We start from the raw sequence: 24548 nt of genomic DNA, 5'->3' as shown, positions 1-24548 counted from the left end.
ACTGCTATGCTGGAATCACCTTGTGAGAAGACGCATTAAACCACTGGCTCATTTCCAACTTTCATTGCGGATACACGCTGACCTCAGTATTCAGAAAGGAACACTCTCAGATATGAGTCAACAGTGACACCACAGACAAGTTTAGGCTGATAGATATAACTCAAATGTCCTTGCTAAGACATATCAGCAGACTGGAGTAGACTGGGAAAATGAGCTTGTTCTTTAGCAGAATGTGACCTCGATTCATCAGTATAAGCAAATATACAACACTCAAGGGAATAGTCTGGGTTTCATAACAAGATACGTTCAATCGACAGCATTTTGGCACAATGATTACAAAAACACAAAACATTTTGACAAAAATTTAGGTTACGGTGAGAAATTTACAATGAAAGCAAATGGGGCCATTTTTTAAGGGTTTAATGTGAATGTTATATAACAATTCTCTTAAGCTATGGTAATCTTAAACTTATTTGAGCTGTAATTTTGTTTAAATCCTTGTTTTTGTGGTTACAGGGTTTATGTTGTAATAGCACCAAAGTTTGCAAAGGCCTATACAGAGGACATGTTAGGTTATTAAATTATTATTATTTTCACACTACAAATCATATGAACAAAGTTCTATAAATAAAGGTGACTTGACCTAATTTTTATTCATTGAAGAAGACTGATTATATTCGTATTCTTGCATAATTTTCTCATATTAGCATAATATAGGCTGCTTAACCTGCTACTACAGCACGATCACCCTCAAGGGCACTTCAAACCTCCTTCACTTTTAATACTAGCCAATACAAAATATAATGGGCAAAACAATAAACTCGACGATGAATACGCCTATCAAACTGAATGCAGTATAAAATGTATTACTAGCTAATACTATGCATATCTGGCCACCATGCAGAGCTGGAGAATGTTTTTATACAGATAGAAAGTCGGTGCAGACCTGGATCAGGTTTTTCATTGCGTGGAGAGCAGCGCCACCTGTTGGCTTGCAGTAGTAACTATTCAACAGGCTATTCAATATGCCCTATTGAAAGGGTTTTCCATATTTTTAAAACATATAAAAATTAAAATAAAAAAATTATAAATAAAATAACGCCAAGTAGCCTATTGCAACTGCAACGTATTAAACCTGCACAGTTAAAAAAAAAATTTGATTATTTTGTGCAGAGACACAAACGCTTATGTACACAATGCTTCGTTTACTGTTTAATTTATATTTGCAGAGATTCATATGTGGGTCGAAGCGCACGCTTCCAGGGTCAGAGGAGGCATGGAGACAGCGATTACCCAGTCTAGGTCTGGAGTGATCCTGCAAATAGCGAGGATGTTTGGAGGGCCAATAAAGGTTCACGGTGTTGCCAGCAGAGAGCACAATAACACAGAGAGGTGAAGCTGCGCGTCAGGGACATTCACAGATCAAGCTCTTTCTTTCCTTCTTAAAGAGAGAACGGTGACTGTGGTGCTGGAGAGACACAGAGAGGAAGAAGAGGATGAAGATGCTGTGGGAGACGACTTGACAAGCTAATACTTCCAAATATAGTTACCCGTAGGCTATCGTCTATATAGCCTATAGGCCTATTAAATATTTTTATCAGAAGCACATAAGACAATTTCCCAAAATTGCATTATATTGCATCGCATTTCATTTACACTTTCTGCAACAATCAACAACCGAGGGTTAATAATTGAACAGATAAGCCGCTGAATTTTTATTTATTTATTTATTTATTTATTTCACATTTTAATTTGACTTTGCTTCTTCTTGCTTCGCTTGACTTTCTCAGTTTGTGTAAATCTACTTCAGAGTATTTATTTTTTCCCACATTCATTTCACACGTATAATACAATTATGTTGTTTTGTTTTATTAATACAGTGTATACGTTTTTGTTGTTATACCCCGAAAGAATGGAAGTGAAATGTGACAACGTGCCCCATTGGGTGCATTGTAACATGACCATATGACAGTTCAAAGCGTTATCTATTCTTAAAAAACTAAACAAAAAAACAATTCTCAATAAAATACAATTATTAACTTTTTCATATAAAATAATGGCATTTTTTAATAATTAAAATACAATTATTTTTGAGTTTGACAATGAACACACCGGAAAACAGATATAGGCTACAACACAGTTCAAAACATATTAATAATTAATAATTTCTGAGCATTGACTCTCAGTCTTTATTCACCTTTTTCTCATGTTTTCTCAATATAATTCATAAAAGTATAGAATAGAATAGCATAGTTCTAATAGGAACGCAGTGTTACAACATGGCCCACCTGCGCAACTGGATATAAACCCTGCTGGTGTCTTCTGCTAGTTAGCGAATCACGTTAATAACCACATCATTGGAGATTAAAATAATATCAGATTTGTTTTTAAAATAAACACCAAAAAAGAGCAAACATTTGCTATTGGTTAAATAAATGTTCAGTGATATCTTCCAAAGATTTCTGAATTTTGGTGCAATCTTTTCTCTATAGTGTTGATATGGTAAAGTTTCCTCATGCTAGCATGTGTGGAAGTATTTAAAACAAGGGTGTCACACTCACAACATGCCCCGCATTAGGTTGTGCCCCGCTCTCTTCTTTTATGAGCTTTATGTTAAACCCATGTGTCTAAAATGATATAAGAGGTTATGTTTAGACTGGTTTAACAGGATGATCAGTAGGCCTTCACTAACCGCATGCAGAAAAGTGTGATGCTTTCAGCGACAGGTGTCGCAGCAGGTCAGGGTGCCGTGCATGCATGCCGAAAAGAGCGGCTCCTCGGTGTTGTTTAAGAGCTAAAAAAAACTGAAGTCAAAAGTATAATTGCTGGGTTGAAAGCAACTCCGTTTTAAGAAGAACCATTGCAAAATGATCACTTCCATGGTAGCCTACTTTTTTCAGGCATAGGCTATTGCTGGTTTTGCGAGTTAAAGCTATCTGTAAAAATTCCTGAAGCGCAGCACATCGTGCTACCGTGTTGGTTAAACCTTTTATTAATAAATCAACAAACATTAGGTAATACTGATATACAGAAGAAGCCCATGTATTCGACCTGCGTAAAATATATTAAGGTTTCGTAGCCATTTTAATTTGATTAAATGATTGGTAAAGCGTTACGTAGGCTATAAAAAATGTTTTTTAAGAAGGTCATAGCAAAATGTGTTTTCATGTCGTATAAAGTGTTGCAGTTGACCATCACCGCACAGGATGCACACATTTCATGCACATGTGAGCTGTGTGTATCCCGCATTGATTGGCTGCTTCGCGCGCACAGGTTCATCCTCCCCCATGACGCGCGATAAATGTCCGTCCTCCCGCATCTCTGCAGACACACAATCACAGTTCTGCTTTGCGTCGCGGCGTCTGCGTTTGTTTTCTTCCAGGGGGGAATGTTACTTAACTCAGAAAACCTTTTAAGTTGTGTGCGCCTTTAGAAGAGTTTTGTTTATGGGTTTGTTCTTTCGTTGGACGTGCGTTTAAGTATTATTTTTTTGCGTTATGAAAAACATAACTGGAGTTTTTGACATCCTCAGTACAGATATGCATTCAAACCAGATTACCTCCAGCAGTTACCACAGTCTGCACAAATCCCAGGAATCCCCGACTCTCCCGGTCTCCACCGCTACCGACAGCAGCTACTACAATAATAACCAGCAGGCCGGACAGTGCGCGGGCTCTCCATACGACCAGATCAGCTCGTACCAATACCAGAACAACAGCATGAACAGCGTCCAGTACAACACCAAATCATATGAACTGGGCTTCGGCAACGCGTTTGGCCCCTACGGCGCGTACGGCCTCTGCTCCTCTCCAACTCCTGCAGATGCTGGTAAATATCTCTCTCTTGTGGCAGTAAGCGTTGTAACATTAAAATGGAAATCTTACTATTTATTTACAGTGAAGGAAAAAAAAAACTTTATTAATAAATAAATCATGATTTTGTAGAGCTGCTTTTAGTTGCGCGTCTATGTAATTAATGCGATTAATGTTTTTTTTATTGCATTGCATGAAGGTTTTATTTTGAATTCAGATCGTTCAAACGTTTTGTATTGTTTGTTTTCCCTCCTAGAAAAAGAAGAAAGTGAACCTGAAATTCGAATGGTTAATGGAAAGCCAAAGAAAATCCGAAAACCGCGAACTATTTACTCGAGTTTCCAGCTGGCGGCCCTGCAGAGGAGGTTCCAGAAGACCCAGTATCTGGCTCTGCCGGAGAGAGCCGAGCTCGCAGCATCACTGGGACTCACGCAAACACAGGTACACACACACGCTTTCCACGTCGAAATAAAACACCAGCCAGCAAATCACGCTTTAATTAGGATTTTGTTTAATGTAATAAATGCGCATTAATCTCTGACACAATTGGGATTCAATAATAATGACAACACTAAAAATAACTTTTAAATCCTAATAACACTCCTTAATTCAACATCATTTAACATTAAAGCGAACATTGTGTGTTTGTGTGAGTGATTATTTCAAGGGTTAGGGTTGAAATGTGAAATTATCATCCAATAGCCTAATAATGAAAACAATTGGTGACACTTTACAAAAAGGTTCATTAACATGAACTAACAATACATTTGTTACTGTATTTGTTCATCTTTGTTAATGTTAGTTAATACAAATACAGCTGTTCATTGTTTGTTCATGTTAGTTCACAGTGCATTAACTAATGTTAGCAAGATTTTAATAAAGTATCAGTATGTTGAAATTAACATTAAGATTACATAAAACATAGGCTATAACAAAGATTAATAAATGCAGTATAAGTGCAGTTCATTATTGGTTCATGTTAACTAATGTTGTTAACTAATGTTACAATGAACTTTATTCTAAAGTGTTACCAAATTATATATATATATATATATATATATATATATATATATATATATATATATATATATATATATATACAGCACATAAGTGCTGTCAAATCGATTAATCGCGATTAATCGCATCTAACATACAAGTTTGTTTATATCATATGTCTATGATAAAAGTTTGTGTTTATATGTGTGCATGTCTCTGTATACATGATTCAGCAGAACATTTGTATTGTATAAAGCACCATATAAAGGTGACTTGACTTGACATGCTACTCTAGATACTGAATAGTTTGCTTGTTTTCCAGGTAAAAATCTGGTTCCAAAACCGTCGTTCGAAGTTCAAGAAGTTGTGGAAAAGTGGAGAAATCCCACCCGATCAGCACGTGGCGTCCAGCGAGTCTCCCCCTCTCCACTCGCCGCCGCTCAACGCGGCCTGGGACTTCGCGCACAGCCAGAGAATGAACCCGGTGAACACGGGGGGTTTGTCCCAGAGCAACAGCCCCCCAAACACGGCCACCCCTTCCTTTCTGACGAACTACTGGTACTCATCCACGAACTCTGCGGCCCATCTACAGCCACATCACCACAACACAACTCTCAGCGCAGGGACCATATTTTGACTCGACTGATTTGGGGGACATTCATTTTGTGAACTTGCAACAAATGACTTTCAGGCCTGTTTCCCCCCCACATGGTGAGACCTCTTCACCTTTGCCACGTTGATCATTGCCAGTGCGTTTTGGGCGTAACACTGTTTCTCTTCATGCAATGTCGTCAACAAGCAGACACTAAAGAATCAAACATATACAATTATTTTTGTATTTATTTATTTTGTTCTATGGGTGGTACTTCAATGGATTAAAACCAGTTGTTCGGTGAACTACTATTATCCAAAGCCTAGAGAACTCACGCGGACATTATCGGAGTGAATATTAATGCAGCAGGGTGTAAGAGCACATGTAGCACAACCCGAAGCTGTTTCGGTGCCTTTTGAAAATACCTTTACTGTCCTTCCCCACCGTAAATGTGTTTCATGCGCCTGTCTTTCATTTCAGACTTTTGTTCGATTTATATTTAGTACGTAAGGTAAGTTTTGGTGTCTGTGCGTGTGTTCCACCGCTGTTGTCATTCCTATAGATTATCATAGAGGGTTCTCACTGTTTTTAATAATGCAAAAGGACAAAACACTAATGAAAAACACTCGAAAGCTACTGATTGTCCTAAAGCCATGTTCACATGTAAAAGGATATTTTTCTCTGGAGTACTTTGTCTTATTTATTTTGAAATCCGAATGAGCATTTCTGCCACTATAATGATTCAGACTTATTTAAATAAAATGTTTCATGTGAATGCATTGTATTTGTATCAATTCATTGGGGATTTCGACTGTTTTCTCTTTAGTTCACTGTTGGTAGCCTATGTGTTTTTGTGTGTGTGTTTTTCGTAGATCTGTCCACGCCTCCCTCTTTTTGCCTCGGCGCCAGTTGAGTCTCTAGTCTTTAATAAGTCTGTCTGGAGACGCTATGCAACGTCTTGTAAAAGTTTCTCACAAAACCCACAAATTCACCTTTTGTTGACTAACGTGACAGGTGTGTCTAGCTTGCTCTGCAAGTAGGTCAAGTGAGTGTAAGCAACTTTTTCGGGTTCAAAAATAACAGGAAAAAAAAAAAAAAACTAAAGGCAACCGGCCTGGCGTCCCTTAAATCTTTCGGAGACATAAAAGTTGAAGACAAAGGCTCGGGGAGCCCGACAGAAGCGGCGCGCTACAGAGCCTCGGGCTGGGAATGAGCGCGCAAACACGCAAACACGCCCCGGCATGAAGGCGTTCGGCTGGGTTCAGACTCTCTGGAGTCACAGTTCTGCGCTCCAGACTTTTTATGAAGTCAGCGTGGCCAAAAAAAAAAGAAAAAAAAGAAAAAAAAAGAAAAGAAAAGCAGGCTCTCAAACGCCCCAAGCCAAACAACATGGAAACATTTCTCACAACTTCCACCACCCCCCGCACAATACAAGGCCTTTGTAATAAGGTCTCGGCTGCGTGTAGACTAGCTACATTAATTCTCCATGCCATATAACAAAGGACAACTTGTTAATTTGTTTAGAAGCTTCATAGAAAATAAAATGCCGAATGTTCAGTGGAATCAGAGTAACGCAACATGCTCAAACTGGCACTGCAATGATGCATGCGCATTTCATGCAACTCACTCAAATCGAAAGGTTTATTTGCTCAAATCAAATTTTAATTCAAATCAACGTTGCTGCCTTATTTTTTTAAGTACAATCAACTTGGATGTTTAAGTCATGTCAACAGAAATTACATTAAACTGACATTAAAAAAAGTTTTAAACTTAGCCTACAAATATTGAAAATTGCTTAACTTATTTTGATGAAGTTAAAGCAATACAAAAACATTTTGCCATAACTTATTGATTATATAATTTGTTTACAGTGCAGCGATAAATTCTTTCTCACTTGTAATATAAGAGCATGTTAACAAATCCATGAATAAAGTTATTGTCCTGTTATTAATTATGTATGACAAGTGTCACAGCTACACAATAAAAAAAAACTTTTACATTTTAACTTAAACATTTTAAGTGGATTGAAATGAAAAAATGAGGAGATGAAGGACAATGAAAGAGGTTTAATCAACAGAAACTCTAAATATTATGTTATCTGAACCACATACATTATCTAAATTGATTTGACGAAAGAAAAATGTTTGTAAAAACAAATCATGAAAATATTATTTTACAGTGTACTTCTCAAATGAAAAGATAAATTGTTCTTTTTTAAAATAAAATATGGTAGGCCTATCGCGGGTTGCTTTTCGTGTTACATTCATTTGTTTATTTGAGGGTTGAAAAGCTGTAAAGCAGACAGATGTAATGAGGATGTATCCTGTCAGTGATTGCCACATTACAAGATATTATGGTGTCGCCCCGGGCTAAGACTACGCCCGTGCTGAAATGTGTCCCGCAGAGATACACAAGATCCGTTCAGCAGAATAAACACGACAGGACACGGGAATATGCCATGTTTAACCAGAGCGGTAAAGGCCTAAGACGCGCCTCGGTGTTAATGCAGAACAGTTTACGCGCGCCGTCCCTTGAGACAAGCTTAACCCGATCAAGAACAATGAAACATCACATCAATTCATGTGAACTCTTATTCCAAACGTAGAAGAAGCCAGGCGCTTCAGCACACGCACCAACGGCGTTTGCACCTCTTTCTGTCAGCCTGTATTTTTGCTGTCTCGGTGTATATCTGGCAAAAATAGCCAGAGTCCGTGTTAACATTGATTGGGTCTCGGCATGGACAAGTGTCACACCTTGCAAATGCAAACGAATGTAAACTTGCATTGGATCTGTCTGCCACACATGCTCTGTCTGCATGCCTTTCTCTCTGAAAGATTAGCAATGATGTGGGTTTAGACACTTCCGGAATCCTGTAGACAACTTGAAAAATGCCATACCCCATCCCTAATTTATACTCTGATCTGTAATTTTATCCACAATTGCTCCAGTTGAGCATTCTGGCTCCCCGATCTGAAAGCCTGCAATTACTATATAATTCTTCGCAATTTTAGATGTCCTAATATGGACTGTAATTTTTGCGCAAGACAATTTCCAGCTATTTCAAGCATCAACATTGTCAAAGTTGTATGTACATAATAAATGGTAATATCAATGCATAGTTTTTAGCATAACATCTTGACTCGCGCGATAATTATATCCGTTTGGAGCCTACGCAAAATTAGCCTGAATTGCATGGTAACTGCTGCTTTAAATTTTTAAAAATTACTCATAATTTTCCCAAAGATTACCAAGATCTCGAGTGCACAATGTCATCAGCGTAATGAGGAGTAAACATTTATGCTAATAATCAGCAATTTTTTCCATCAGCTATAAAGAGGGAAAATAAAGCAGGATTTTTCATTCCTGCTCGGAGAGCGTCTGTCAGCTCGGAGCCCCGCTATAGAGGAGCAGATCCTGGGACCCAAAGAGCCGGGACCCGCGCCATGACTTCTGGATGCTCTTTTCACATTCTTCCCTGTCTCTCAAGAGCGAGATTAGACATCTTATAGACGATGTTCTCCTTTAACATACGTTAAGGTAAGACGGATGCGCATGCATTTTACATATTTTATTTGCCATTTTGGGGGGATTTGCATGCATTATTATGCGTATTGTGAGGAATTATGATAAGAGAAACAAAGTGGTTTAAAATTACGATTTTACTTTTGCATGCATTTAAGACATTTAGAAATTCCGCCATTTCTATAAACAGTAACATTAATAAATAAAAAACCGTTGTCACTTTAAGCGAATTGGTTGATTTGAACGAATGTGTTTCTGGCTGAAAGATCTTTTTCGGTTGTCTAGAGAAAACAATATATAGCTACACCATTTGCTGCTTTGAATCAGGCTAACGTTAATAAAGTCTGTCTGAAATTGCGAGATGGTTTGTCTATAGAATCCAGTCGAAAATAAAGCAGCCCTTGTTCTATAATTTCACCTCTGCCTTCATCACTCCGACATTGTGCTTTTGCTCATTTTGATCCCTCTTCCCATTGACAAATCTCTCGGTATACACCTGCAAGCAATTTGCCAGCCTTACTTATAACTACCGCTGCGCACCTATTTCACTCTCTCTTTTTTTTCTTTCTCCCCCCATCGCACAGCAAATTTTCTTTCAGTGCGCTATCTCTTTTGTTAACAAAAGATTCCACGTGCGAAAAAAAATTGCTCATAATTATCCCGTAGATGGGAAGCTGCATTAGAATAAGTAAGGAGGGAATGACTGTAATTATGTCTGGTTTGATGGGCCCGGCGCGTAATCAAGAGGAGAATAGAGTGAAATAACGCTGACCCTCTCTGCTCCACAGCTGCATGTCGGAGAAAGAGACAGAACAGCACGGCTTCTTCTTTTATTCCTTCACAACAGTTCGGTTTCTGGATATGTTTAGAAAAAAAAGACATAGCCTATTTTTTAAAAAAAAATTTTTTTTTTTGTCAGAGAGTCTCAGACACTTGTCGGGCATAATACACACATTTTTTGTTGTTGCAATGATTCATATCAGTGTTAGCCAATCATTAACACATTTTCATCTAAGGTTAGACAGGTTATTTATCTGTATTATGAAAATGTAGCGAGGCTGCTGGAAACTCCCGAAAGAACGCATTGGGGAGAAAAAAAGGTTACACTTTATTTGAACGTGTGTTTGTTGCGCTGTATTACACATTTAAGTACTGAGCAATATTAAGTTACTACATGTACTTATAGGGTTAGGAATCGGGTTTGGTTTATGGCTAGTTGCATGTAAATATGCATCATTTATAGTATTATTACTATAGTAACTAAATGTAACATGTAACAATGACACTGTAAAACAAAGTGTTACCGAAAAAAAAATAGATGAGATTAAGTTTGGAAACCAGTAAAATAGACACTCTACCAAAAACATAATACGAATTGATAAACATTATGACCCATGATTCCACGGCAGAGCCAGAGACTGTAAATAATAATGGTAACGCTTTATTTTAAGGCGACATCACGTTACATGTACTTTCTATAGTAATAACAGTAAAGTATGCATAATTACAAGTAAATAACCCTAAACCAAACTCTAACCATAACTGTAACTCTAAGGTAAATTCATGTAATTAATATTACTCAATATGCTAGTTATTTGAGTAAGTACAATGTAACGTCACCTTAAAATAAAGGGTTACGCTTTTTTTACGGTGTCATTATTACAGTGTAATTATATATTTATGTACTGTGTAACATTAATTAACTACATGTACTTACTATAGGGTTAGGGTAGGATTAGGATTTGTTTGAGGGTTAGTTGCATGTAATTATACATAATTAATGTTTTATTACTATGGTAAGTACATGTAACATACGTAACAAGGCCACTGTAAAATAATGTGTTACCAAATAAAGTGTCACCGGAATAATAGCCACTATATTGCATAGACAAAGATAACAACAACAAATTAATATAATAACAATAATAATGATAAATAATAATAATAAACGTAGGCCTATGTAATGTATTTTTTATTTGATTTGCAGTGTTATCAAATTGAATAAGTCTTCAAACTATGAATGGAGTCAAAGAGAAGCGAGCTTGTGATCAGAGCGCGCGGGCCATTTCCTGCTTTGACCAGGCCAGTTTTAAAGACCACACATGAAGAGTGTCAAAATTTGTCACAATAATTGCTGCACCCCCCGCACTCAAATCCCAACTCTCAATACTCAGGCAGCAGAGGCAAGGTTTCATTCATATTTCTTATATTTTTTCTTTCTATTAATTATAATGTGTTTGAATCTCGTTTAGTTAAAATCGTAAATTACTATTATTCTTATGATTTAATCAATAATGATAATAAACTAAACAATCAAATTACAATGTCAAGGGTTAGAATCGAAAGAATTTACCCAAGAAAGAGCAAAAGATCTTATTGGAAATAGCCTTTGTTTTGTAACTTGCCGGCATCTATATGCATCAGAATTTTCTTAAAATGCGCAGTTAAACCATCAGCCCCAAACAAAAGAGAGGCTGAACATGTCATTCTTTCCCTATCTGCATTCCCCCTCCTCCAGAGCCGGGCTTTCTTCATCTGGCCCTCTATGAGCGGCACCTGCCCGATTATTCACTTAACACACGGCCATCAAAGCAGCCACACAAGAGCAGAACAGAGCTTATAGCGGATAAACGAAAGTGAAAAGAAACAAGTGCCCTTATTGTCGGAGGAATTACTGTGTTACAGAAACCACCACAAGATTAATCGCTGGTTCAGATTGCAATGAAAAGATAGAGGTGTTTTGGAAAAGACACAAAACGGCCACATTCTGCAAGAATTATGTGTGTGTGAAGATTTGTGTACAGGTTTACGCTAATATCTGTACGTCTGAATGGCGTAATGCTATTATTATTAATATTATTATTTATCAAAATGCTTTTTATTGCGTTGTCTGTTTGGCAACAAATCCTTTTGGATATTTAAAATAGGCTGGCTAAATATTGAAATATTTTTTGGCCTCTTTCAGTGCAAAATAAGTTCAATTTAATTTATTAATTCGTGGTATTCAGTTGCGTCATCAGTTGCCTGAGTTTCATTCATTTTTGACAAATCAATAAACGTTGCGATGACATTTTGTAGCTTATTTCATAAACAGATTTTTACTGTTCGATTTTACACATTATACAAGACTCCATGAAACAAAACAATAAATTAATATGACCGGTAAGCTATAAAACTATTTTTTTTCTCAATGTGAAACGGAAAAACACATGAATTTTAATAAACACAATTATGTTTAGATCCTTTTGCACAAATTATTCAGCACACAACGAAAACGACTATTTCTGTACATTAGAGCTGTCAACACTTCCCATCTGACGGCGATGATAGACGCGTTTATCTGATAAAAAAAACACAAGAAAAAAAAAACACTCGGCTTTACAAATTGGGTTCAAATCCGAGGGAAGTGTCTCTGTTTTATAGTGCAGCCTCACATCATAATTTAAAGAACATTTGTTTTAAATAAAACATACAAACAGATAAAAAAACAAAAACAAATTCTAAATAAGTTATATTTAAATAAACACAAAAAGCCATACATACAAAATAACTTTGTTTAAAGATTTCTTGGTTCCCTTTAAAATGGGGAAAATCATACTTGCTCACGGTGTGATTTCTCCCAGTTTTTACACATTCACCGCGCCACGGCGAAGCCTGAAGCGACTGAATCTCGCGTGAGATTTAGGGAAATGTGCTGCTCGTGGTGATCTCACAGCCCGTGTTGTGGATAATTCCAATTTTCTTATGGAAAATGACAAATTTTGAAGAAAACGAAATACATTTCTGACTAGGGTACAGTTTCATGAATGGTGTTTTTTTTTTTTTTTTTTTTTTACACAACAAAAAGTCACTGAAAGTGGGAGAGTAGCAGCTTTGATTTGACCCACTTTCCAGGCATTCCCTTCAATTGAAAAAGAGACTTGTTTCCTCTCCGGTGACGACGGCTCTCGTTCAGTCCACGCCGGCCATGTGTGTCAGCGGTGTGAGAGTGTCTCCGGGTCACATCTGGTCTGGGCTGCGGAGTGCCAGTGTGTGTAAGGCCGCAGAGTGACTGGCCTGTGTCGGGTCCCCTGAACTGGGCCATTGGTGGATAGAGGGGCGGGGTTGTTTTAGCAGTCCTGGTTCACATGAGTTGCGGCTGCTGCATAGTGTCCTGGTGTGCTGTGGGATACCATGAGGTGTAACTGGGAATATAAGAGGTCGGCGTGGATGTTTTGACGGTGGCGGTCGAGTTCCAGACAGGCGCTATGGATGGAGATCCGGTGGACAGTCCGCGCCCGTTAGCCAACGCGTTTGTGTCTATTGTTCCTCCGCCCTGCTTCATCAGTTTCTTAAACTTGGAGCGTTTATTCTGAAACCAGATCTTCACCTAGAGAGAGAGAAAAAGAAAGAAAGACAAATTAAACAGAGCGAGCGACAACACCTGTTTCTGTTATCGAATCGCGCGTAATCGAATCGAGTTCGAAAAGAACGCGATTATTAACTTCTATGTTCTAAAATATTTCCCTCAAACAGACGCGTGTTATAAAGTCGATTTCAAAAACAACATGCGAAGATCAACTTAATTTATTTTTAAAAAAATTGTTGTAGGCTACATGTGACATGTTTCGCGTTCGTTATCGTAAAGTCTCTAAATTCTTTGATTGAAAGCGCGTAAAAGCACATGCCTGTGTTTGCGTGAGCCCCAGTGACGCGGCGAGCTCGGCTCTCTCCGGCAGAGCCAGATACTGGGTTTGCTGGAACCTCCTGTTCAGAGCCTGCAGCTGGAGACTGGAGTAGATGGTTCGGGGTTTGCGGATCTTTTTGCCTTTCCCGTTGAAACGCACCTCTCCTCCTTCCACCACGGTGTTTTTCTCTGACTCTGGTGCTGGGGAGGGAGAAAGAAAAGAAAGTGTCTCACAAACTGTGCGGCTCACATCACTGTGCACAAGTTTTACAGGCGGCACTTTAGGTATAATTAGCCTTAATTGCATACATTGTTTATAGCATTACGCAATAAATAATTACCAAGCCTAATAACAGCACATCTGGGCTACTCCAGTCCAACATTCTTGCAGTGCGCAGACAAATGCAACGACCAGTGAAGACCAAAATACGCGCAGCATTTCTTACCTGGGTCCTCCAGTCTCGTCTGCGCCAAAGCCGAGTTGTTTGGGTAAGTCTGCACGGTGCTGAGGTACGGGCTGGAGGAATGGCTACCGACCGAGTTGACGTATGGATAAGGCAGGGATCTGGGGAAGGACGGAGCCGGGCTGTATGCGCTGTCGTGCTGCGGGTGTCCGGACGAGTGTAAACAGTGCATTGAATAATGTCCGTGGGTCATGGATGAAGGCGACATTTGCTGACTTGGTGGCCCAAATTCCATGAACACGCTCTTTCCTGAGACTGGGCTGTTTAGACTCTCTGGTATTGTAGACATGGTCATGTCTCTCGCTCGCTCTCTCTCTCTCTCCCTGCTTTTTTGTTTTCTTCTATGATCTGAGTGAAGGATGGATCCCAATTTAAGCTCAACGGATTTTTTCACTTTCCATTCATAAGAAAATGTAGTTTGTCTCTGTGAAAAGTCTAGGTACGATGCTGTGGATCCACACAAACTCGCTCAAAGGTTTGAATCAGGGAATCATGAATATTTATCCAAGGTGCTCTCTGATTGGTCCACTCCCTCCAAGAGCGATGCGGATTGGTAATCTGAGGGTCGGGTCCGACGGACCTGATAAACTCAAGAAATAAGACCAACCTGTGACTCTATTGTGTAATGCTAATGTAGAAATTTAGGGAATGGACGAAGACACATAGGCCGTATGTGGAAGGCTCAAACCACCACATTTAACACATGCAATTTAAAATATCATCATTTTGATATTTGGTCTTCTTGATAACAGTTTTAGGCCTCTTAGTTAACAAACAAAACCAACCAATAACATATATGAACAAATGTTTTCTTTTAATAACAATTTGTTCTCGTGTCAATAATGGAATTATTATTAGCCTAGCCTACATTATTATTATTATCATCATCAATGCATTGACTTAATATAAACAAGTGTAAACAAGAAACAAAGTGATATGACATATAAAAAATATATATAATAAACAAATTTAACATGGCCCTACATTTTATGCTGGTTACGGCATCGTGAACAATTTTTTTAAACACCTAACAAATATGATTAAGTACAGGTATAAATGTGTGTCTCCAAGCAAAGATGAATTACGTTGATGATTCATTTGGTTAAAATGCTAGTCTCGAGTGCTTGAAGACACAGCTGAAACCAGCTAAATTAGCATAACACTGTTGTTTAATTTTCATACGCATAATTAGCTGTGTATTTAACACTTGCGGATTCGCATCACTCGCATGCGCGCGTGGGTTGAATTATTGCGCGCGAGGATCAGAGAAACAGGTCGATGTTGATAACAGCTCCTGTTATTTGGTGAATTCCTTTCACATCTAAATTTGGTTGATATTGCAGTGCGTTGGTTTATATAGCATGGTTATTGTAAAAAAAAAAAAAAAAAATACGTTGAAATATTTTTGTTTTTTGACCTGGTTGAGCCTTAAATGCGATTAATTAATCCACGTGACAGACCAAATCATGCTGAAAACAGTAATAAATATTCAAAGCATGAAAACAAAGCAACAAATAGCACATCTACACCAAGAAAATATATGGTCCCCACGTTTAGCCTACTATTTAAAGTTTACACTATTCTATGACGGCAGCTATCACAACAACACACACAATTATATCTAATTAATCGCTATAAACCCATCAAAATGGCTATTTCTAAATACAAAAAGAGCCTATATACATTTTTTTTTTACGGTTGTAGGTATCGACTCTTTACCTGGGATTAAGGAAGCAAAAAATAAAAACCACTAACCACTAAAAATCGAATAATCATATCAATGTTAATTATTTTTGATAATGAATTATTTTACCACCTGACTAGGAAATCGTTGTGACAGTTATGCAGACCATTGCTCGCCATTAAAGTGAACATGGGCCATCTCTGCTCTTAGATTTCATTATTAGTTAAACAATATACATTATATGTCAAACCTTTTCAAAGAACATAGCATTTTGAAGACTCACTCGAGGTACGGTTTGGATAACATGAAAAAAATTGGCGGATGCATGTAGAGAATGAAGTGACAAGAACTGATTGAAACATTTTCCCACATGTGAAGCTTTCTCAGAAACATTATTTTCACGACAGCTTCATAAGCAAAAGAACACCATTCAATAAAACAATTTAGATATTGTATAATATGGCAAGCTGCAAATATATCCGTCTTCAAGACAATGAATAAAATGGGTAACACTTTATTTTACAGTGTCATTGTTACATCTGCAACATGTAGTTACTATAGTAATAATTATAAATTGTGCATAATTATATGCAACTAACCCTAAACCAAACCCTAACCCTATAGTTTCCTGATATTACGGAGCCTACATGTATAATAACAATGTAACAAAGACACATTAAAATAAAGTGTAACTATAAAATGCAAATTTAAAAGTGGAGAGAAAAAGAAAATGCTTATTTCCCATGAAGCAGAAGAGAACGAGACGTGCTCGTACCGTTTGTGTGCGACTCCCCGTTGAACACGGATCACACCTCCACATCCTCCTTTCATTTCTATCTCTCTTTCTCAGTCTCTGCGGTTGTCTTTCCCCCAGTCTTCATAAAAAATGGTCATAATCCTCACACGTATTCACTTACATTCCGTCATGATAAAATACGTTAAAAACAGAAAAGCCTCGAGCAAAAGTCCAGAACATTGGACAAAAATGTCATTGGCACCAACACGATGCCCAGATGATATGGACTGACGAGCACACTTTAACAATACCTGTTAGATATCCACCGTCCTCAAAATGGTCCAATTTAAAGCAATTTGTATTTCAAATGACATTTGCAATCTACCACGGGGATTCTTCAACAATAGCGAAAATAATGACGGTATTACAACCGATAATTATCATCATTCAGATCACGCCGAACAAGTTACACGTGTGTTTATTCTCTTCGATTAATCTGGAATTATGAATAAATAAAACGGCATGGCAAAGGACAGCAAATTTCACGTAGAACAAACAAGACTCGCTTCAATATTGATAAATTCCCAAACGTGTAGAATTACTTAATTAGAAAATTGATTTGTTCTTGTATTTGCAATTATTTATAATTATGCAATGTCACTTGCTGTTGTTTTTGTTGTTATTATTATTTTATTGCGTATGATCTTTAACATTTTTAGGACGAGCAACACTAACACAATTCATGAGCACTAGAGTGTCTCCAGATCTGAACGAACCGTCGTGGGAAATCAGCAAAAATGTATATTAATAAAACTATAGAAATAAGGTTTTCTTATACAGATTGTGTAATGATATTAGTTCACTTCAGAAAACATTATACCTTAAGGATTATTTTACACCGAATTGCCTTTAGAATCTAAAGTAAAAAATATTGTTTTATTACCAAAAGGTTCTGCTACTCTAAATACTATTTGGGATCATTTTCAAGAGTGAGTTTAGCTAAATGAAAACGGCAAAACGTTGGTCTCTTATTTATAATACATTATTGACATCACATAACAGTATCTTCCTATCCATGTGGTCAGTGCCATAATAATTATACAGCACATTCCAGCTGCCCACCATGTCAGGATGAAACTGCAGCAGTTTTCTGTTTAGAGCGACTCAAATAAAGCAGCATGTGAGATGACGAGTTATAGAGCACTTTCCAGAGAAGAGGATCATCAAGAATGAGAGTCAAACACCTGCTATGCTGCCCTGATTTAGTGCACCAGGCCAGTTCAGGCCCACTCAGTGTGTGTGTGTGTGTGTGTGTGTGTGTCTGTTTCAGATACAGACATGAGCTGACAAACTGCTTCAAAAAGAGACAATTGTGTACATGGCCTCATCCGTCCGCTCGGCGGGTCTGATTCTGGACTGTAAAGGGACTTTGCAAATGTGCGTCCGTGAGTAAATTTAAAGCAAAGTCCCTGATTGGTTTCTGTTTTTAGTGGCACTGGATTCTTTTTTAATTGTTTCAATATGAAGCTCTCTGGTTAGTGTGACCCATTAGATGTCCTGTTGATAAAGCGTTCCTGAGAACCAAACCCCAAATCCGGACAGATGTCTAATTATTTTAAAAATGGTTAACAAATTGTAAGACATCATCACGATGAAACCAGGAATTAATAACAATGAAATTCCTTGGGTCTAGTTGAACATTGATATTTCTGAATATGTAACTGCACAGTAATATGCATTTTAGTGTGAGAAGAGCACAGTGCTTTTTGTGTTAGTATGTGTTTTTAAACAGGGTCAATGACATTTTCAGTAAATTCAGATCCACATCGAATCAAAATGTGAATTAAATTCAAACTTGACATAACGTACAGACATAAATAAGTTGTAGTGCACCATAAGCTGCCATTCAGCCTAGACTTCATGTGTTTGCCTCATGTGAAAGTGCTTCCTACTGACAGACCCTACATTATGATGGAGGGGTATTTCAAATTAAAGAGACAGAGCACTTATGAAATGGAATATGATCCCATTATCATATTAGTAAAACACACACATATTCACATGAAAAACTGCAGTGTAAAAAAGCCCTAGACTCAATTTAGTTTTCCTCCATCACATATTTGGACTGAACGAATCAGGTTTAAGTGGAGCGGTTTAAAGCGTTATTAAGACAGCATTAACATTGACATCTCAACTGGATGCATCTGTGTTTGAGGACGTACATCGGTCCAGTTTTCATCCAGGGACTTACAATTACACCTTATTTACAAAGCGACACACACCCGCTAATAGGAATTCACCCCTGTTCTTTCCCACCAGCAGCAAAGACACACAGCGGCAAATTCGATCAGACGTAATGATCCAATTTCAGAGTATCTGATCAATCCTGATGATAAAACAGCTGTGGGTTTTTCTGGGTTTCTCCTGGAGGGTTTTAAGCAGGCAGCACCTTCAATTTGCTGCTCCACTGAATTCCAATGGACAAAGAGACACTGTGAGAGTATTTGTTGAGACTGAGAGCAACATGTGCGAGAGAGGACACTCTGAGGTGTAACCACAGATTACTGTGTCAATCAGTACGGAACGGCTGAGTGTGATGTTAAAATAATGCAGCCGGCGGGTTTGTAATGTTTTGTTTCCATTAGAATGTCAAAGACTGAAGACAAGAAACTTTCGGAGAGAATTAGACACACGTTTAATCACTCACACTCTTAAAAATGAAGGTTCCAAAGGGGAAGTGAAGAACTTTTCGAAATTCTAAAGAACCTTTTCCACTATAAAGAACATGCGTCCCAATGGAAAGGTTCCATGGATGTTAAAGGTTCTTTATGGAACCATCGATGCCAATAAACCTTTATTTTAAGAGTGCATATCCCATTTTTTTCTTGAATTGTGATCTAGTAAAATACATAATGAATGCACAATTCTTATATTTGTAGAATTTTACATTGCTTTAAATAGACATTCAGGTGTTTTTTTTTTATCATGCGGTTTCGGTTTCATCCAAATTGTTACATTTTTGCAATGTATAATCGTTGGTGTTTTTGTGTGCGTAACAGTCAATGAACCCTCTCTGGAGCTCAATTCTGACCAGAATCAGTTTTAAAACTTGGTTTAAATGTTTAGTTCAGTCATGAAACTCTAGAGGGCGCAGGCTGATCAGTTCTTTACATTTAATCTGCAAGCAATCACATCAATACCACATGGCCAACGCTATCTCACGACCAATTCGTACAAATGAGTACGAGGTGGCTAATTCTTACGAATTCGTATGACCTCACTCGCAAGAATTCATAAGATTTGTCTAAACCCCAGTGACGGGTAGGTTTAGGGGCGGGGTACGGATTAGGTAATTCGTACGAATTCATACGAATTGTGCAACTTGTAAAATATGTACAATTTAGCAAAAATCGTACAAATTCGTACGAATGAGGTCGTATGAATTCGTACAAATTAGCCACCTCGTAAAATACATATGAATTGCGTGAGATCAGGTTGACATGGCTCAAGCTGTCTGGCCTGACAATGAGCCAATGTGATTGCTTACTCAACATTTAAATATTTAGTTGTGAGGCAGTCCTGCAGTTCCTCTGAACCCCTCCACCTCCCCCAGCTCCACCTGCCTAGATCTGTTATGGGATTTATGTATCTCTATTGTGTATTTAGTAGCAGTAGCAAGTCCACACATGCTAAATATTAAAATGCTGGGTTGTTTCAACACAAATTTGGGTCAAATATGGACAAACCCAGCCGTTTGGGTTACATTTTTTAATAAAAAATGTTAACCCAATGGTTGGGTTCGTCCATATTTGACCCAAATTTGGGTAAAAACAACCCAGCATGTTTGGAGATCATGGACTCATATTGTTTTCCGTCTTTTAATTTTCTGATTTTTTTTCTTTTTTTTCAGCTTAGGTGATAGGTCTCTTCACCTCTTGCTCTGCTTTTGGAAAACATACAAACACAAATGTCTGCAGAGCTGGCCAGTGGTTCACACCTGTAGATGAAACACACACATGTTCTCTCCAGCCATACGCTCTTTCTGCAGGCCACTGCTGTTTCGGATTTCCTGTATTTTATTGACAGTGCAGAATTACCACACTGGATAATAATGATCAGGACAAATAATATTATGCGAAATTATATCATGTCATGTTTACTGAAAAATAAAAAAATGTCAGTGTTAAATCTGCCCACTAGTCTGGATTTCTGAGCATGCTTCATTTAATGAAAGATCAGAGCCTTTAAAAGACCCTCCATTCATTCCCTAAAATGTAAAATCTAGCCGCAAATGACAGGTGTGCGTGTCACACGATTGCCAAACCACACGGTTGTGATCCAGCAGCGGTTTTGTGGCCGATTGGATGGAATCTTCTGCTACCTGCTAATCTACACCCATCACTCACCTGGGCCGCAGGTGAGGGCGAGCGGAGACCGCATACACAGCTGCTCTGAGCACGCGAGAGAGACCAGCCAACAACCTCCATCATTACTCCAGCAGCAGGGGTCAGAACAGTCTGCCCAGCATCCCCCCACATGCCCCAAAATTGCCCTCCAAAAATGACCAATTACCTGAGTTAGGTGCTACTGGGAGAAATAGAAAAATCCGCCCCAATAGATGGTTACTTAATGCATCAAGAGCAGAAATGGTTGTGGAATTGTCACTTGTGGTATGTTTGCTTTGCTTGTTGTGTCTCCCTAAGCCCGAGACAGGCAGTCATCAAATCTTCAAACTAAGCAGCAAATTAAAATCAATAAAAGTCATAGCCTGGCAAACCGGGGCCATTTGGAGCAGCCGAGGCCTGCGGATGATTTTAAACAGCTGGATCTGCACATGCCCGATCTATGGCGCGGCTTTATTTAGGTGGCTCTCGTGTGCATATTGAAACAAGGTTTGATTACACCGTGGCAAACGCACTTCCCCATTGTCCAATTAATGTCCCCATAAAGAGGGGAAACATGCAAATTCTCTAATGAAATAATGAGGCACGGCGGAGGGGGCAGCGGACGGCTGGAGAGCCACGTTCTCCTTCTCTTTAGGGTTTTGTTCGGAGTTAAGTCCCAAACAAAGCCAGGGGAGAGGTCAGTACTCCAGCACACCTGAACACGTTTCCCTCTCCCCTTGATCTACTGAGGCAGCCCGCCATTAGTCTTAATAATGGAAAATTGTCATGTTGATACAAGTCTCTCTCTCTTTGTGAATAAGTTGTAGGTAGAAGCTCCATTTATTTCAAAGTTCTTTGTGCCGAAAGGCCAGGAACGGGGCTTTTGTGGTGGGGAAGAGAAAAAGGTGCTGGATGCTCTTTCCATAGTCAAGATAATTATCCCCACTGTGACCTTAATGATCCACCCTTCTCCCCCAGCGACTTCTCCGCCCGACCCCTCCTCCGTGCCCTGTGTCAGGGAATATGAAAACCCCTATAATGAAACCATTTTGGCTGATGGAAAAAGGGCTCCTCGAGCTGCACTTGCCACAAAGACGGCTCAATTATGTGAGTAATTGTGATAATTTTCCATCCATTCATGGCTCTTTCTGAAAGGGAAGGAAAGAGAGGAGAAAACAGAGAGAGACACTGAAAGGGAAATTACACAGACAATGTCGAGTGTGAAAATTGTTGCACAAAAAAATGACTGTAAGAAAAGTGCAAGTCTATAAATAAATATGTTAATGCGGGGAGGCCGTACACACGCGCGCTCGCGCGCGGCCTCACGTCACAAACAAAAGGCGCGCGCTCGGATAGATGACCGCTATAGGGGGAATAATGCCGAGATGAAAGTACATGTGCAGCTGTCTGAAAATTAAAGCTCTTTCGACTTCCTATTGACAAAGCTGAGCCCCTAAAAAAGCTCCCCAGTGGTTAGAGATCATTTTGAGCCCTGTGACAGGAAAAAGGATAATTACCTCTCTGAGAGAGGCAGGCGGACTGACGCGCCCTTCAGACGCGCCGCTGAATGCACGAGCTTGATAGAAGGCAGGGGAAATAATTTTGTGCTTTGCTTTTTCTTTTATTCCGCGGAACACGTTTGTTGGGTGGAAGACAAGGCGGCGAGCGGCGCTGAGTGCATTAAACCCTGGGTGTTCGCAAATATAAGGTTCCTCTGTCCATCATCTCGCACCTAGAGAAGAGAAGAACTCTGAAATGCATTAAAATGTCTCCGCCATTCTGCCGGCAGACAGCAGAGGCACTGAGATACTGCATTAGGCTTCAGTTTCCCAGCGGGAGTCAGATTAAACATTTCCTCACAATGCTAAAGGATATTCAGGACTCTTCTCGGAGAAAAGAGCTCAGCCTGTAATTTCTCTCTATGAAGAAAATTCATTCTGCGCCATTTCACAAATGATACATGTAAATGCCGAGTAATTCATATTCAAAACCAATGGTTCTGCAATGAAATTTGCTTTTTACCGGGGCAAAGTGGAAAGGGAGATGGTGAAAAGTATTCAAATATTTACTCTTGTAGAGCGGAAGTGTACACAGACGGAGACTGAGATCTGTTGAACCCTGATATTTCAACAAATAAAGCTGTTAGGGGACCGTCATGTGTGACTAGTCCTCAAGATTTCAATTCTGAATCGCACAATGGCATCCTCAGGTATCTTCTTACTTCTCCCTTCATCCCTAAACTGCTCCCACATGTACGAGGTCTGACCTCCATGTGAGGGTCCGCACATCTGGAGAAGCCGAGGCCACTGGAGCTCAACCACTCAGTCCAGGGATTTCTGATTCATCATTCGTTTAACTCTTTCTTGCACTTATGTGTCCAGTTCTCTCATGGACACACGTGTCCATTTCTCAGTGAAACGCAGTGACCAGTTGTCATGTCACCCTTGTAATTGCCAGAATGGTTCCTATAAGAACCAAGGTGTGTTTTCTGAAACATTTAACACACAAACAGGCAGATACCCCTGTTCTTCAGACGCTAACACCAACAAAAATGACAAAAACAACAATTATCATCACTTAAACTGAAGTAATAACTTAATTTGCATCGCATCTGTCAGCTTAATAAAGACCCCAATATGCATAACAAAAGAAGAGACTGCAGCACAAAACACCTGCATACGTTAAACATATGAATAAATAAACAGTAATAATCAAACGGTTGATTTACTGGCGTTTCAAAAGAGTTTCTTATTTTAAGATAAAAACACAGTAACCTATATTTCTGTATGTACTGTTAATAATATAAAAAAGTGCTGATTGTGTAGGTATTCAGTCCCTGTGCTCCTGTGTTTATGCTGATTTATGGTTTCCTTATAAAAGACTTGTGAATGATTACAATAAACCAGTTCAATGGGATCAAAGAGCATTCAAGTTAGAAATCAACTGATAACCCTAACCCTAACCCTAACCCTAAACCAAAACCCTAACCCTAACCCTAACCCTAACCCTAACCCTAACCCTAACCCTAACCCTAACCCTAAACCAAAACCTAACCCTAACCCTAGACAGAATGGCTGTTATGTAACACAATAATACTATATCAGTAAAATTTTGTGGTTTTATTCAATAAAAAAATATAAATTATGTAAGGACAGACATCAATGTCACTTTAATTAACAAAATATCTCCCTAAGGTGACGAATACACCAATTTACAGTGAACCATATGCAAAGAACGTATAATGTATTCTTTAAATAAATATCATGGTGATGCAAATAAAAATGTAGTGCCTTTTCAAACAAAAAACATGCGTATTGTATGGAACGTTTTGTTTTTTAGGTTTTAGACAGCAAGGTTGGTGAATGCAGTTGAAACAAGCCAGCAAAATGTAAATGTTGGCGGGGAGAGAACAAATCAATAGGTGTGTTTTAGTTCATCTGTGTTTTGAAAATCACAGAGCTGTCAGTGTGCTGGTAAAACCCTCAGACCCCCGGAGCCCAAGTGAGGGGTTCAAGATCCAGCGGTCTGGATGGACGTGTGTGTGTGTGTGTGTGTGTGTGAGGTGTGTGTGTGTGTGTGTGTGTGTGTGTGTGTGTGTGTCTGTGTGTGTGTGTGTGTGTGGTTATAAATGTAGAGTTAGTGTGAGGGATGAGTCGAGCTGTCTGTGTAGAGTGATGCTGACTCCACTGTA

At 38.8% G+C, this 24548-nt stretch overlaps 2 protein-coding genes and 1 long non-coding RNA gene across 4 annotated transcripts; 2 read left to right on the top strand and 1 right to left on the bottom strand.

The window, feature by feature from the left end:
* Positions 1 to 3310: 3310 nt before the first annotated feature.
* Positions 3311 to 6485, top strand: dlx2a (distal-less homeobox 2a). Its single transcript, XM_079618869.1, has 3 exons — positions 3311 to 3828; positions 4069 to 4253; positions 5131 to 6485. Exons 1-3 carry the CDS (start codon positions 3498 to 3500, stop codon positions 5443 to 5445), a joined length of 831 nt encoding a protein of 276 aa, XP_079474995.1. The 5' UTR covers positions 3311 to 3497; the 3' UTR covers positions 5446 to 6485.
* A 1871-nt stretch (positions 6486 to 8356) lies between these two features.
* Positions 8357 to 20616, top strand: LOC307001694. Of its 2 annotated transcripts, XR_013798297.1 has the most exons (4): positions 8357 to 8595; positions 8728 to 8937; positions 17803 to 17909; positions 20383 to 20616. It is a non-coding gene; the product is annotated as an uncharacterized lncRNA (long non-coding RNA). The 2 variants fall into 2 exon arrangements; XR_013798296.1 differs by lacking the exon at positions 17803 to 17909.
* dlx1a (distal-less homeobox 1a) lies at positions 12003 to 15418 on the bottom strand. Its single transcript, XM_079619219.1, has 3 exons — positions 14035 to 15418; positions 13590 to 13789; positions 12003 to 13291 (listed from the first exon to the last, which is right to left on the bottom strand). The coding sequence occupies exons 1-3, from the start codon at positions 14345 to 14347 to the stop codon at positions 13046 to 13048; spliced, it is 759 nt and encodes a 252-aa protein (XP_079475345.1). The 5' UTR covers positions 14348 to 15418; the 3' UTR covers positions 12003 to 13045.
* Positions 20617 to 24548: the final 3932 nt, after the last annotated feature.

Source organism: Phoxinus phoxinus (genome assembly GCF_949152265.1).
Source record: "Phoxinus phoxinus genome assembly, chromosome: 7".
In the NCBI taxonomy this organism is placed as follows: Eukaryota; Metazoa; Chordata; class Actinopteri; order Cypriniformes; family Leuciscidae; genus Phoxinus; species Phoxinus phoxinus.
This window is presented reverse-complemented; position numbering and strand designations above follow the sequence as displayed.